Source organism: Panulirus ornatus, chromosome 56 (assembly GCF_036320965.1).
Source record: "Panulirus ornatus isolate Po-2019 chromosome 56, ASM3632096v1, whole genome shotgun sequence".
NCBI classification, from domain to species: Eukaryota; Metazoa; Arthropoda; class Malacostraca; order Decapoda; family Palinuridae; genus Panulirus; species Panulirus ornatus.
Genome location: NC_092279.1, coordinates 2,860,747 through 2,871,781, shown reverse-complemented (window position 1 = coordinate 2,871,781; position 11,035 = coordinate 2,860,747). Strand labels below are relative to the sequence as shown.

Genomic DNA, 11,035 nt, shown 5'->3' with positions numbered 1-11,035 from the left:
TGGATAATTTCGCCTCTAAGTTCAACTCTACAAATTATAATAGATATGGATGGGATTGGCAGGGCATCCAGCTGCTAGGAAGGGGTTATATTAGAAATGGTTAGGCTTGGCAGAGATCAGGGAGAATGATTAATGATTATATTAAGATATGGTCGAGCTTGGGAATAATGGATGGTTTTTCTACTTTACTCGCACTTCTGTGCTTCGAAACCCTTGCTAAAATATGTCATCGAGGGTTTAAGGCTGTGAAATGCCTCTGAAAACAATTTACGAACATCACAATCGGGTTCTAAAGCAAAAGAAATACTTGTATGAAATGACAAAAGTCCACAAAACACCATATTAACTTTTCTCCTCAAATCAATCTCAAAAAACCTTTTAAATACTTCACACCCGAGAGAAATGAGACCAGACGAGGGTCCAGCACCAACCGGAGGAAATAACGAGGGCAAGTGACTATAAACTGGCGTCATTACCATTTACCTAAATGGGAAAAAAAGGAAAGAAAATGGGGTGGGTTGGCGGTGTGGAATTGTGACCCCGCAGGAGAAAGGTCGGGTGAGACGTGACAGGCGTCGTTTGTTGATCAACCTTTGGGCATCAGATCGAAGTCGGAGAAGGTGTTTTCGTCTGTCCCACTTACGCCTCGCCAACGATTTCACCTCCCCCTAGTGAGTGCGCAGGGACTCTGGCCTGCTTTTCCCCCGTCGCCTCACGACCGACTCGGGAGGGATGATTGAAAAGACTGCCGGCTCCCAGGACCCTGCAACCATTCCCCCACACACCCAAATTTGATAGGCGATGGCAGAGTAACAAGGAAGGGGGGTTTTGGGTTAGGCTAGTGGCCCGCCTTATCTTTAGGCCCCCCCTTCCCCTTCCCCTCCCCCCAAAAAACTTGATGGCAGTATAGACTTGAGGGGAAAAAGTTTATAATTTGTCTAAGTGATGTTGAGTGTGCAGACATAAAAAAAATCAAAATGAGTATTTTTTTTTTTTTTAAAGCTGGAGACATTGGACGAATGGAATTTTCTGAGAATTTATAGATGCAATGCTTAATGCACTGAAGTGACATTGGGTCTTCCTCTGAGGATATGATCCATGTAGGAAAGTGATTCATAATAAGTTACTGGATGTCATGACGCCACAATATATCTCAAAAAGGTGGAAAATTGAAGCTAATGAGGCATATGCGAGTGTTTATTGCTCTCCTTGAAAATTTGTACGTTAAAGCTAAAATTGATGATGATGCGAGGCTTAATGTGCGCTTTAAAAGCTAAATTGATGATGATACGAGGCTTAATGTGCGGGTAAAAGGTAAGCGAAAGACAAGAACAATATAATCCGATTTTTTTATACAGTTTTTCACTAACATGCCTGATATTATATAGGTCTCTTACCTAGTGATCACCATTTTCATAATTTCTTTACGCCCAGCCTGACGATTTATTTAACTTTTTTCTGTCCCTCAATTGATGTTCCTCTAACTTGCAAATCACATTTCAAATCCTTAATCCATGTCAATCTAGGCCTTCTATGTGGTTACCTTCCCCATGGTATTTCTTTGGTCTAGAAAGTTTAACCGATCGCAGAGGCGGTCAGCCGAAGTCAGCTCAAGTCCCATTACTGCAAACTGCATATGACGAGTATTCTTCCAACTAGCCCCCAAAATTTCCCTTTACTGTGGCAGTCAACATCCTTTCCCTGGTTTAGACCAAGCAATGGCTTCAAAAAACATAATATTAACTAGACAAATGTCATCTGGCACACAAGCACTGCCTAAATATTAATGGTTTTGCAATGATTTAGTTATGTAAACCATAATATCGTCATTTGAAGTGTAAATGTTTATACTGTATATTCAGAATGATAAACAGAAAATTATTATTAAGTGATAGAAGCGAAACACTTGGTAAACACAAACATTAACTTTGAACTTAAATGTCACCCACGCAGTCTATACAGTACTGATTTATAATGGCATTAGCATTGTTTTTTAAGATAAGGTAGGAGAGTTATGTACATTATATACATTATTATATATATATGATCATATAAATTATAAATGTTTATAGTGTTGCAAAAGTCAAAGATATCGTAATAAAACAGGGATTTATCAAAGTTTTCCCTCAAGTCCCATAAAAAATCCTAGGTCAAAACTGTCTGTGAAACGATTTTTTTTCTCAGGCAGGATCTTCAAAAGTGAAAGTGGATGACTTTTTCTGTAAGAATGATCAAAAGTATTTTCACATGATACACAACAAGCACCTAGTCTTCCCGTAACTGAATAGTGTTACTATTTACAAAGTTCCCATTCATCCTTTTTTTTTTTCATTTTTCAAATTTGGACCTTTTCCTAAATTCCCAGAATAGGTTCGATAAATTTTGCTCATTTTATAAGCTGGTGTATGTTCTTTTAAATTTCCCTTCTCCCTTTACACTAGCCTACATCATTAAGGAAAAGTTGAAAAGCCAGATGATGCTAAGTTTTTAAAATTATGCAATTTTTTTTCATTTCTGGTATATATATATATATATATATATATATATATATATATATATATATATATATATATATATATATATGTTTATGGATGGGGTTGTTAGGGAGGTAAATGCAAGAGTCCTGGAAAGAGGGGCAAGTATGAAGTCTGTTGGGGATGAGAGAGCTTGGGAAGTGAGTCAGTTGTTGTTCACTGATGATACAGCGCTGGTGGCTGATTCATGTGAGAAACTGCAGAAGCTGGTGACTGAGTTTGGTAAAGTGTGTGGAAGAAGAAAGTTAAGAGTAAATGTGAATAAGAGCAAGGTTATTAGGTACAGTAGGGTTGAGGGTCAAGTCAATTGGGAGGTGAGTTTGAATGGAGAAAAACTGGAGGAAGTGAAGTGTTTTAGATATCTGGGAGTGGATCTGTCAGCGGATGGAACCATGGAAGCGGAAGTGGATCATAGGGTGGGGGAGGGGGCGAAAATTTTGGGAGCCTTGAAAAATGTGTGGAAGTCGAGAACATTATCTCGGAAAGCAAAAATGGGTATGTTTGAAGGAATAGTGGTTCCAACAATGTTGTATGGTTGCGAGGCGTGGGCTATGGATAGAGTTGTGTGCAGGAGGATGGATGTGCTGGAAATGAGATGTTTGAGGACAATGTGTGGTGTGAGGTGGTTTGATCGAGTAAGTAACGTAAGGGTAAGAGAGATGTGTGGAAATAAAAAGAGCGTGGTTGAGAGAGCAGAAGAGGGTGTTTTGAAATGGTTTGGGCACATGGAGAGAATGAGTGAGGAAAGATTGACCAAGAGGATATATGTGTCGGAGGTGGAGGGAACGAGGAGAAGAGGGAGACCAAATTGGAGGTGGAAAGATGGAGTGAAAAAGATTTTGTGTGATCGGGGTCTGAACATGCAGGAGGGTGAAAGGAGGGCAAGGAATAGAGTGAATTGGAGCGATGTGGTATACAGGGGTTGACGTGCTGTCAGTGGATTGAATCAAGGCATGTGAAGCGTCTGGGGTAAACCATGGAAAGCTGTGTAGGTATGTATATTTGCGTGTGTGGACGTGTGTATGTACATGTGTATGGGGGGGGGGGGTTGGGCCATTTCTTTCGTCTGTTTCCTTGCGCTACCTCGCAAACGCGGGATACAGCGACAAAGTATATAAAAAAAAAAAAAAAAAAAAAATATATATATATATAGCACAAGAATTTAAGAGTTACAGTTGCTAGTGTTTTCATATGCAATCTCAAGCTTTTGGAATATATTTGGCTTCATAATGAATAATTTTCCTTAATTTGAGTATTACGCATTGAAGAGCATTTTGACAAATTTTGTTGTAAATCTGATCTTCCACTACGAAGTATTGTTTTCAAGAAATTTCAGTGCCAACTTTATAAATATCACTTTAAGGTCATATTAAGAGCAATTTTTTCATGAAGATCTGATGAATTTGGGGGAACATCGCAGAATTATAATGATGCGGCAAAATGATTTAAACGCTTCATGCTGAACCAAGGTTAAGGAAGCATAAAATGTGAATAACACTGAACAGGATCATCCATCCTTAGCCCTGTTATATAGATACAGTACTGGATAAGTGTGAAACATAATAATAGTATTAACTAACCATTAAATATAAACAGCACAAAAAAGTTACATGTCATCATACTACCCTGTATTGTAACTCTTAACTACAGTTTTCTTTTGAATTCTCCAAAATTTAGTTTATATACATATAAACACCTATACATGCACATGTACATAAAATATATATCAACATATACATACACATATATACACATGTACATATTCATACTTGCTTGCCTTAATCCATGCCTGGTACTACCCCGTCCTACAGGAAACATCATCACTACCCCCTGCTTCAGCAAGGTAGTGCCAGGAAAACAGACAAAAAAAGGCCACATTTGTTTACACTCGATCTTATTTTACAGATAAAAAAAAAAAAAAACAAATATATTTCATCCATTGCTTACACGCTAATAATGTGAAGCAGTTATGTTGATGTTTCAGCACAATGTGCTTATAAAAGTGCTGGAGTGAAGCTTGAATGCCAAGTGAGTTGCTGCTGTGAATGTTTTATCATTTATCTTACCTACCCCGAAAAATTAATTTGATTGTATTATGCTGAACCTACATTATGAATCTTATTAAAATCAATGTGATTCATTTATCTATTTTCTTCATAACAATATTATAAAAAACTGTACAATTGGGGGGTCCCTGCCAACGGATAGTTCACACAATGATGTTTCCCAATAGTTACGTTTGACAGTTAAGGTGTATTTTTGTAACAAATCTTTAAATCAGTGACAGATTTGAAGAAATGTTGTTTTACAAATACTGTCTTTCTTTGTTATGTAATATTCAGTTATACTGAAAAGTTTTCTGTTATAATTTCATTTTTAATGATCTTTCTTCTTTCAAACTATTTGCCATTTCCCGCGTTAGCGAGGTAGCGTTAAGAACAGAGAACTGGGCCTTTGAGGGAATATCCTCACCTGGCCCTCTTCTCTGTTCCTTCTTTTGGAAATTCAAAAAAAATAACAAAAAATTTTAATGATACCAGAGCAAAATAACTAATATTAAAATCTTAACATATTCCAGCTACTGATGGACACCTTGTAAGCAACATTGTTTTCATATTAATGCACCCTATAAGTGAGATCCACTTAAAAACATTGAAATATGTAATATAATAGCCATATGCATCAACAAACAAATATATCACATACTGAAAAGGCTAAATTTACTTTGAAAGGCTTGACAAATTGTTCATTCCACCCCCATTTTACTTCACTACTATCATCAGCAGCGCTGTGCAAACACTGCACTGGAGTTGACCTCTGCCAGTGGCCTCTTAAGGATGAGGCACTAAAGACTGAGAAGCGACACTAGAGTTCAATGGTTATGGAGACTCTATTGCTGTGACCACCCCTTTGAAAGAGTTCCATGAGGGAGAAGGCATCTGAGATTCAGGCAGACAGTTACTTAAGGTCAGGCAAATGTTTACAACACTGGCTCCACTTTTGCTAGAAACACCCTCTCCTGCCTCATCGTGGTCAACTCTCAATGTTGGAAGGGCTAGTGTGTGAAATCACTTCCTACTCAATCTGAAGACAGATCCTTGTTGTCAGTTATTTAAGGATCATCTCTCTAGTCTTGTAAGTCTAGCTGAAAGCCGTTCAGTTTCCCTCATAGAAAATACATGAAAATATGCTGTCATTGGTATGGCTGGAGGATGAAAGACTGTGGGTAGAAATTATTGTGCATTGCCACCTTGGCCACCATTCAAGCATTACATACATACTTGAAACAGGTGCAAAACTCAATGCATAAATTTGTGTGTAGAGGTGTTCAGCTTGTGTAAATAAACATTTGCAGTAAGTAAGGGATCAAATACAGGAATACAGATGGAAGCAGACAAAGAATGTCCTCCTAATCATATGCATAATTTCAAAACACAGATATTCTTTACATGAGGCCTCATCATAGGAACTGTACATTATTTATAACTGGACTGTTTTCACAGTAATAGTCACATTGCTTGTATTGGTTACAGTTACAACAAACCCTCAAGTTGGTGCTATTTCGTCCCAATGTTAACCTGGACGTTGCAGCGTTCATGCTCTGGGAGACAAGAAACCCTTCTTCACTTCTTGCAAAAGAAGACAGCACAGTGAGTAACAGAACCTTTAATCAGTAGTAAGACAGATCTTAAGCTGCATGTGAGGTAGTAAGGAATGCTTACCCTTGGGCAAGGGTCAGCTGTTAATGAACAAGATAAAATGTTTACTCCTGATATACCATTTCAAATGGAATCATGTATGAGAAAAATGCTCACTCATTTAAATTTGCTAGAGGGTCAAACTCCATTGATTAAAACTGCAGCGCTCATAATACGATATTCTTTATCTTTTATATTTTAGCATAGTGGCTGCTTAAGGAATTAGCACAACATTACAGGTTAACACTTGTTCAAAATATGAGTGGAATGGTCTAAAAGCTGAATTTAGTATCACTTTATTCAAACATCAGTCATACTATTGCAGATAGCAAAGCAATACCTGAACTTGGTTGAATATTGCTGTGATTATATACTAAAATAACTTTGTTAATCTGATCCTTACACGATGGAAGTCATGCATGAAAGAACTTGCCGTGTTTTCAAATGTACCTAATATATTGACACAAATTCTAACATTATCAGTTTTATATCATGATTCTGTTTTTTCCCCAGGTCAAGATGTGCTGTTTAAGGAAAGATTATCCTAAAGACTACCAGAATGTGAAGTATCTAGTTCTGTAGGTCTCTTTAGTTAAGTTTAGAAACAGGTAATGAATGAATTTTTGTAAACAGTAATGTGTGCTGAAACAGACCATTTTGAAAATCTAAATCACTTGCAACATGTGTTTGAAACATTGTTATTTTTTTGTAAATATCTTCCTGCAGAATGGTTGACTGGGAAACAGGCAACTCAGAACTGCATGCAGGAAGAATGCATGCTGTGGCAAAAGACTCGGTTTCTTTTCCAGTCACTGAAATGTTGCAGGAGGATGAGACTGAGCTTAATGTGATGGATTTTGTTGAGACAGAGTACAAATCTGATAAAAGTGAAGATGTAGGGATTACAAGAAATTTGTCAGATAGACAAAGAAATTATACACATAAGAAAGTAATAAACAGAAGGAAAGATTTTCTAGGTGACTTGAATGATATATATGATCCCCGAATAGGTTCAAATAAAGTGACAAATAAGAGGAAAAAACAAAAATTTGCATGGAAACCTACTTTGGCATTAGAGCCAAGTAATAATTCAGACGATGCATTACATTATCCTTATGCAACTTGTCTGAAGAAACTTTGTGATGAAGTAGGTAATGTAGAAAGTCCAGTATTAGATTCGTTTCCCACAAGACTATTTGACCAACTTCGGCATGATGACGTTCATTACCCTTATGCATCCCTTCTGGAAGAACTCCATCAGAATGCTGAAGCTGAGGCTACCAACATTCCGTCCACATTAGAAGAATCATATCAGCAGGATTCAAGTGATTTAGGGATTGCTGATGTTATGAGAAATCTTCACTATCCAACTAAAATTGGTGAAGATTCACATTACAAAGAGGATTCTCAAATTGAGAGCTTTGATGCACCATTTAGTACTATGCTGTTAGCTGTAGTGATGCAACAGAAAATGCAAGATTACACAAGTAACCAGTCAAGAAAAACTGTGAATTCAGTCATAGATTGTCAGGGAATAGGAGAGATCCTAAAGACTTGCATGCCACAGTCACAAGATGACCCCCCTCCTGGTGAGCTGCACTCATCTGCTTTACTTCAGAAGTTGTCTCTGTCTGCACAGCAGAATCAAATGGTAGAAGTTATAAGCTCTACCCTTGACAGTAGTGATGTGGAGTACATCTTGGAAAGTTCCACAAGCGAGTCATCCCATATTGAAGAGGATGATTTAGAGTGGAAGCCAACAAATTGGTTAGCCAAGAAAGTGTCCAGCAGTGTAAACATTCCCAAGAAGCGAAAATCGCGAAGAAAGAAGAAGCATGCTGTTAATGTGAATTCTAGTTGCTTAAATGTACCTGGCTCTTCTCAGAATTGTTTAACTACTACTGTACAGAGACATTCAGGTCCCACTGGATATTTTGAGAATGAGTTTCACACATCATCATCACCAATACCACCATCAAGGCTTCTTCAGCTTATTATGGGGAATGAACATAATGACTCTGGGGATTCTTTAAGTGAAGAATCCCTTGGGGTCTTGCAAGTGAAGAAGAGTAGAAAGTCACGTAGACGTAGTTCAAAATTAAGTAAAAAAAAGGGAAAAAGAAAGAATAATCTCAATAGCATACAGAAAGATACTCTCACCTGCTTAAAAAAATTGCAGAGTACAGAAAATAGTTCTCATATTGAAAGGGCACAGAAAGAGGGAGGGGAAATGTCAAGGGCTACCAGTGAGGCACAAGAAAATTATTCCTTAGGTGATATACACTGTACAGCAACAGGAAATGAACCTATGAGTCTACTAAAGGAGTATCTCTTAAAGCCAGCTGGTGAGGAAATTACCCCAGGAGAAAATTGTGATATACCTAAGGTTGAAACAAATTTTTTGTTTAGTCGTTTACTGCAAAATTTCAAAAATTTAGCAGAATCTAGCCAAATGGAGAAAAATCCTGTGAGAGGGAAAGAAGGTCGTCCTGGTCCCAGTATTTTAAGAGGAATGCTTGTTGGAGGGAAGGATAGCACTGAGCTGCCTGGAAAATGTCATACAGAAGAAACACAAGACAAGAAAAGCTTTATTGAACACATGAACATACCAACAGTTAAACAGTGCTCTTCTCAAGCTTCTGTTTTTGATGGCAGTGGTTCTGTGTGTAAAGCTGAGTGTGAACAAGATATCAAGCTTGAATGTGATGAGGATGTTCTTTGTAAGATTGAGTGTGAGGAGGATACTTTTGAATGCCAGGTCTGTCATCTTCAGTTTTCTTCTGGGGTGGATCTCTCTAATCACCAAATACTCTTTCATTGTAATGAAGATCCCCAAACTTCCAGCCCTCACAAATTACTACCATGTAGTGTTGACAATTTGCAAAACAGTGTGATGCAGGAGAAGCTGCCAGCCTGACGGTGGACTTTTACAGTGCGTTATATGACTGTGCTTCCCACAATAAACCAGATGATATCATTATGCCATGTTGGTTATCCACATGTGCACCGTGCAATATGTACAAATATGTTAGGACTTTATAAGAAATCGTTTCTTTTAGATTATAAAATCATGGATGAATATTTAATGGAAAATTTTTTAAATATATACATATAAATATATATTAATATCTTAAAAAGTTTTAGACTTTAATGGAAATATTGTATGTATATGGTACAGATACTTGGTGTCAAGACTGAGTCCGTCCATAGGAAACAGCCTGTTGTGTAAGTAAAATGTTCTTTCATTAAAGGGCTGTTATTCAGGAAGTGTGTGCAATTACTAGCTAATTATATTACTTGTGATAAAGAAGGAATTGTTATGCCTATCTCACTTGTGTTAGTTTCTTCTGTTGTTACCTTGTTGTTACTAAAGTGGTTTATTTATGAAGTAGCCTTGTTAAATTTTCAGTGAAAATAAAGCTAAGATTTTAGAGTTGCAGACTCAAAATAAATCGTATTGATTTTAGTGAATAAATACATTAGATTGCTGTGTGATAGGGTTAGTTGTATAATATTAACATACACATTCTAATAAAACCATTGACCTTTTGGAGCTGTCATGAGTATCTGACTGTCTTTTAGTACTCAACAAATAACTATCAAAATAGAATTAAATAGTGTTCTTAATGTTTCCGTAGTTAAGATGGAATGAAAAATTCTAGATACCTGAAGTACTGATGCTGTAATTATGCCAAAGAAAATTTTATTGGTTAAAACTATTTATTGTAGTATATTGATCTCAGTCACTGCATTGCAGTCATGATCCAAGACAAGGGTATAAGGCTTGTATGTAGGTTTGGTATCTACTCGTATGTTGGCATATAGCTCTCTCTCTAAATTATTTGTAGTAGCATTGTCTCTGTCAAACTTTAGTTAAAGGGATGTTTGTGCTTCTTATCTTAGGTATTATTTCTTCATGGAAATTATAGTATATTCTTATGTTATATTCAAAGGTGAGTAGGAATCCTTTAGTTATTAATATCTTCAGAAGTCTCCAGTGCTTTTCCAGGTCAAGGCAGGATTTAATATTTAAATCCAGGAGATAATAGATAACATATGCCTTTTTTTCAGTGCATTATACTTATATGAGCATAAAAGAGGTCATTTTTCACCTGTTTCTGGCACTACCTTGCTAACGAGGGAAACAGGGAACAACTATGAAAAACTCCATTGTAGGAAGCATATGTGGATATAATGTTCATGAGCTGTAAATAAAATTGAAAACTCAATGATTTTAATTAATGATCATACTGAATGTATAGTCATACTGAGATGTTAATATTTCATGCATTTACTAACTACAGCAAGTAAAACTTTTGAAAACTCATCTGAGTATCTTTTCTCTTAAGTTTTACTGTAATACCATACAAAGAAAGCAGCCAGTAATCTATGTTTACCCTAAGCTGAATTTGTAAAATTTGTAAAGACTGCTCCTATCCTTACTAGCACAAGTTGAATATCATGATTCATTTTGACAACTTCTGAGAAAGTCACTCCCAAAAATTGGTCCAAGAGTTGCAAAATCCAATTTTAACCCCTGTATCATTTGAAAATAACAAACATTCATAACTCTTACAAAAAAAATATAAACTAATCAAAAACATTCCTTTTGAGCAACACTTGTATATCATTGGAGGTAATATATATATTATTATACTTTGTCGCTGTCTCCCGTGTTAGCGAGGTAGCGCAAGGAAACAGATGAAAGAATGGCCCAACCCACATGTATATACACACACACATGTATATACATACACGTCCACACGCGCACATATACATACCTATACATTACAACGTATACAT

General features: G+C 36.7%; 1 protein-coding gene across 2 annotated transcripts; it reads left to right on the top strand.

The window, feature by feature from the left end:
* Nucleotides 1–512: 512 nt before the first annotated feature.
* LOC139765824 (uncharacterized) lies at nt 513–10,559 on the top strand. 2 transcript variants are annotated; one of them, XM_071693634.1, is made up of 4 exons: nt 513–671; nt 6,068–6,184; nt 6,746–6,840; nt 6,959–10,559. In XM_071693634.1, exon 4 carries the CDS (start codon nt 6,960–6,962, stop codon nt 9,147–9,149), a length of 2,190 nt encoding a protein of 729 aa, XP_071549735.1. In that variant the 5' UTR covers nt 513–671; nt 6,068–6,184; nt 6,746–6,840; nt 6,959; the 3' UTR covers nt 9,150–10,559. The 2 variants fall into 2 exon arrangements, with proteins under 2 accessions (XP_071549735.1, XP_071549734.1); XM_071693633.1 differs by having other exon boundaries at nt 601–1,314; nt 6,746–10,559.
* The last annotated feature ends 476 nt before the right edge of the window (nt 10,560–11,035 follow it).